The sequence below is a fragment of the Piliocolobus tephrosceles genome, unplaced genomic scaffold, assembly GCF_002776525.5.
Source record: "Piliocolobus tephrosceles isolate RC106 unplaced genomic scaffold, ASM277652v3 unscaffolded_41397, whole genome shotgun sequence".
Taxonomy (NCBI): domain Eukaryota; kingdom Metazoa; phylum Chordata; class Mammalia; order Primates; family Cercopithecidae; genus Piliocolobus; species Piliocolobus tephrosceles.
This window is the reverse complement of record NW_022325862.1, coordinates 9,882-14,223: the sequence shown is the minus strand read 5'-3', so window position 1 is coordinate 14,223 and position 4,342 is coordinate 9,882. Positions and strand designations below refer to the sequence as shown.

At 59.3% G+C, this 4,342-nt stretch overlaps 1 protein-coding gene across 1 annotated transcript; it reads left to right on the top strand.

The window, feature by feature from the left end:
- Window positions 1-61: 61 nt before the first annotated feature.
- On the top strand, window positions 62-4,118 carry LOC113223445 (protein FAM131C; the record flags this gene model as incomplete). Its single annotated transcript, XM_026452913.1, has 4 exons — window positions 62-155; window positions 2,452-2,634; window positions 2,900-3,010; window positions 3,794-4,118. Coding segments are annotated over 4 exons (672 nt in total), but the record flags the coding sequence as incomplete, so codon positions are not given.
- Window positions 4,119-4,342: the final 224 nt, after the last annotated feature.

The window sequence follows — 4,342 nt, the reverse complement described above, 5'->3', positions numbered from 1 at the left end:
TGGAGGGATGTTGGCCAGCAGTGTGGCCCACCCTGCTCAGCCCTCCTGCCCCTTCCTCCAGAGGTGCTCCCAGACCACCAACGGCTACCTGTCCGACTCCAGGTCCTGCCCCAGCAACTACAACGTGGCGGCCCTGGCCACCTCGTCCCTTGTGGGTAGGTTCTGGCTGCAACTCTCCTGCCCATGGAGAACGCACAGTCCCACCCTAGACCCTGGCTGTGGGAAGGGCACAGCTGAGTTGCAGGTGGGAAGACGGCAGCCCTGTTGGATTCTCCATTTTCTAAATGCCAGCCCTGCTGGATTCTCCATTTCTAAATGTCACAGGTCACCGGGGGACCAGTGGCTCAGGGTTCTGCTTCCACGGGTTAAACTGCTGGGTTCTTAATAAGCTCTGAGGGGGTGGGGCAGAGTTTTTCAGATGTCTGTCTGGCATGGTCTCCCTGCCTCTCTGCCAGTCACATCACCTTCATTCAGGTTCCCTGACATTGGCATGACTGTGCAGGTGATTCCCTGGAGACTGGCCCTCAAGAAAAGCCAGCAGTCAGCGGGGGAGGCAGAGCGGGCTGGGAAGGGGCTCAGCAGGAGTCTAGCCCTGCCCACCTGGTCCCACCGCAGCTTGGGAGCATGACTAGTACCCCAGAATTGATGGCACGCTATGGCAAGAGGCTGGACTCTTTTTATTTTATTTTATTTTATTTTTGAGAGACAGAGTGTCACTCCGTCACCCAGGCTGGAGTGCAGTGGTGTGATCTTGGCTCACTGCAACCTCCACCTCCCGGGATCAAGCAATTCTCCTGCCTCAGCTGCCCAAGTAGCTGGGATTACAGGTGTGCGCCACTACACCCAGCTAATTTTTATATTCTTAGTAGAGACAGGGTTTCACCATGTGGACCAGACTGGTATTGAACTCCTGACCTCAGGTGATCTGCCCGCCTCAGGCTCCCAAAGGGCTGGGATTATAGGCCCGAGCCACTGCGCCCGGCCAGGGGCTGGACTTTGTACTCCCCCACTGCTGCCTCACTGGCTGCCCCCTGGGAGGAATTTGCAGCCTCCTGGGCATATCTGGGTGAGGCAGCTCCCCCCATTGGCTCAGGGCGGTTCTGCAGAGCCGTGGTGTGATCTTGGCTCACTGCAACCTTCACCTCCCGGGTTCAAGAGTTTCTCCTGCTTCAGCCTCCCAAGCAGCTGAGATTACAGGCACATGCCACCATGCCCAGCTACTGTGTGTGTGTGTGTGTGTGTGTGTGTATTTTTAATAGAGACAGGATGACAGGATTTTATCATGTTGGCCAGGCTGATCTCAAACTCCTGACTTCAAGTGATCTTCCCGCCTTGGCCTCCCAAAGCACTGGGATTACAGGCGTAAGCCACCGCACCAAGCCTCGTCTTTCTTAAATATCATCATTTCTCACATCATGGCTTCGGAGACCCTAGTGACTCAAAGATCTGTGTTGTCAGAGTTGGTTAATGACATTCCTGAACCATTGCTGACAGCCCCTCTCCATCTTCCACACACAACTCCTCTCCTCCCAAAGCCCCCGACCACTCCTCTCTGTCTGCCCAGCCCTTGCCAGGTCTGTTGCTGGGTCCCTGCAGTAACCCCTAATCTTCCAACTGGGGTGTCTTTCTAAACAGCTGTGCTAACTGGTCTCTCTCTTGCTCATTACCCTGCTGGGGCTCCCCATTGCACAAGGAGAATATCTGAGCCCTCCACCTGGTTCTCTCCAACCCTGTTCCGGCCCTGATCAGCTCCCCGCTTCTCCTGTCACCCAGTCCTAATGTGGACCCCATGTCTCACCCCAGCTAGTCCTGGACTCATGCCAGACTCTTCCATGCCTTCATCCTCTTCTCATCTCTGAAATGAAACCTCCAGTCTTGCCTCCATCAGTCCAAACCCAACACACCTTCAAATTCCAATCCCAGGTCCCCTCTTCCAGGAAGCCTTCCCTGCCTGCTCCATCCACCCAGGTCTCACCTCCAGCACAGCTGGCAGGCTACAGAGATGCTCTCTCAGAATGTATTTAATGGATCATGGAGAAAGCTGGGGACTCATGAGTGGTCCTCAGGTGGATCTCCTTGGGCGGAAGGGTCTGAACTTAGTCAGAAAGGGAGCGAGGGGTGTGGGCGATCTGGGGAAGAAGCACCCAGTGGGCGGGAACATGGACTAGGAGTAGGATGCTGGGAGGAAATGCGGATGCCAGTGGGTGGGGGCATTGAGGGGAGGGGGCCGCAGAACTCAGAGGGCTCAGGGCAGGAGTGAGAAGGAGGCTTTGGAGGGCGGGAAGAGTTAGATGGGTATAGGCCCCTGGGGAGGTGTGGGGCACTGATGGAGACCATGGCACACTGAGGGAATGTGGGGTACAGGCCACCAGGTGGGCCTGAGGCACGGGGGCCAGGCCCTGGGCTGGGCCTTGTGTCAGAACAGTCACCCAGATGCCCTCCATGCCCCAGGGGTGGTGCAGAGCATCAAGGACCACATCACAAAGCCCACGGCCATGGCCCGAGGCCGCGTGGCCCACCTCATCGAGTGGAAGGGCTGGAGTGCCCAGCAGGCAGGCTGGGAGCTGTCCCCAGCTGAGGACGAGCATTACTGCTGCCTCCCGGATGAGCTGCGTGAGGCCCGCTTTGCTGCAGGTCAGCGAGGAGGGGGACTGGCCAGGGCTCTGTGGGGGTGAAGCTGGGACCTTGGGGGGCCCAGATCACTGCATAGACATTGTCTGGGCAGGAAAAAATAATGGCAAAGGGTGGGGGGCTGTTAAGTGAGAATTCTTGACCACTGGGGCGTGGATGGGCAGCGCTGAGAGGCGGCCACCCTCCAGCCTGTCCTGGAGCAGCTCCATTGGGCACTGAGGCTGTCCCCACCCATCCCCCACTGAGCCAGATCTCGCTGTCCCCCCAGGGGTCGCTGAGCAGTTTGCCATCACAGAGGCCACACTGAGCGCTTGGTCCTCGCTGGACGACGAGGAACTGCACCCCGAGAACAGCCCCCAGGGCATCGTCCAGCTCCAAGGTACAGCCCAGGACGTCCGGGGGCGGGGGTGAGCAGAGCGGAGCTGAGGCTGGATGCCTGCCCACCACCAAATGCAGTGTGACCTTGGCCAAGCCCCTTCCTTTTCTCAGCCTAAGTTTCTTCATCTGCAAAATGCGGCAGTGATCCTTGCCCTGCCCATTGCCCGGCAGTGCCAGGAGCAGGAAGGAGAGAATGAGCACAGTGGGGGCGGGGATCGAGTGCTTACCGCACTGAGGGCTGTGCACCAGGCATCTCCCGGAACCCTCACAGCAGCCCTAGGGAGGGGGTCCTGTTGTCCCCATTTTACAAATAAGGAAACAGAGGCACTCAGAGGTTCAGAAACTTACTCCAAATGACACAATTAGAAGCGTCAGAGCCGGATCTGAAACTTAGCACCAGACGCAAGCAACCGCCTTTCTAGAAGCCCAGGTTACTATTGAGGGCTTCAGGGAGCCTTGGCCCTGGGGGAAGCCTGTGCTTAATCCTCCCTGACAGATGGAGAGGGACGGGGAGGGGACAGAGGCCCAGGGGAGCACTGGCTGTCCCAGTTCTCAGAGAGCACAGGCTGGCTCCAAGCCCACTCTTGACTCCTCCGTTTACTGCCTCGAGGAGGAACCTGGGGCTCAGAGGGTTTTGGTGACTTGACCAAGGTCACAGCGCTCGCCAGTCACACAGCTGGATTTGGAGGCAGGTGTTCTGCCCCTTGCCCTTTCTCACACCCCCAGAGAGGGCGAAGAGCCGGATTCGGGATGCCATTCCCCCGTCACCCCGTTGCTTTTCCAGATCTGGAGAGCATCTACCTTCAGGACAGCCTTCCCAGTGGCCCCTCGCAGGATGACAGCCTTCAGGCCTTCTCCTCACCCAGCCTCTCCCCTGACAGCTGTCCCTCACTGGAGGAGTCCCCCAGCACCGCTGGCATCCCGCAGCCCCCCAGCCCAGAGCTGCAGCATCGGCGGCGGCGGCCCGGGCACCAAGGACCCGAGGGTGGGACGCACCTACCGGGCTCCCTCCCCTCCGTGGACAGCGGCTCCGTCTGGGAGGAGGAGGACGAGGTGTTCTATAACTGAGGCGGGGGCTGTGCTGGTCCGGCACCTGCTCACACCATGACCTCGCCTGGTGGGCAGTCCAGGCATATCTGGATCCCGGGGTCCAGGGCGGGGCATCTCTTGACCCCTCGGGTAGGCACAGGGTGGGTGTGACAGGGATGGGGCCAGCCCTCACCATGGCCTCTCTGTGCCTCGGCGGACCTGCCCCAGCAGTGGCAGCCATAACCCCTCCCCCTTCATTACTTCACTCAGGTGGGCACCTTCCCCTGCAGGGTGTCTGCCCTCG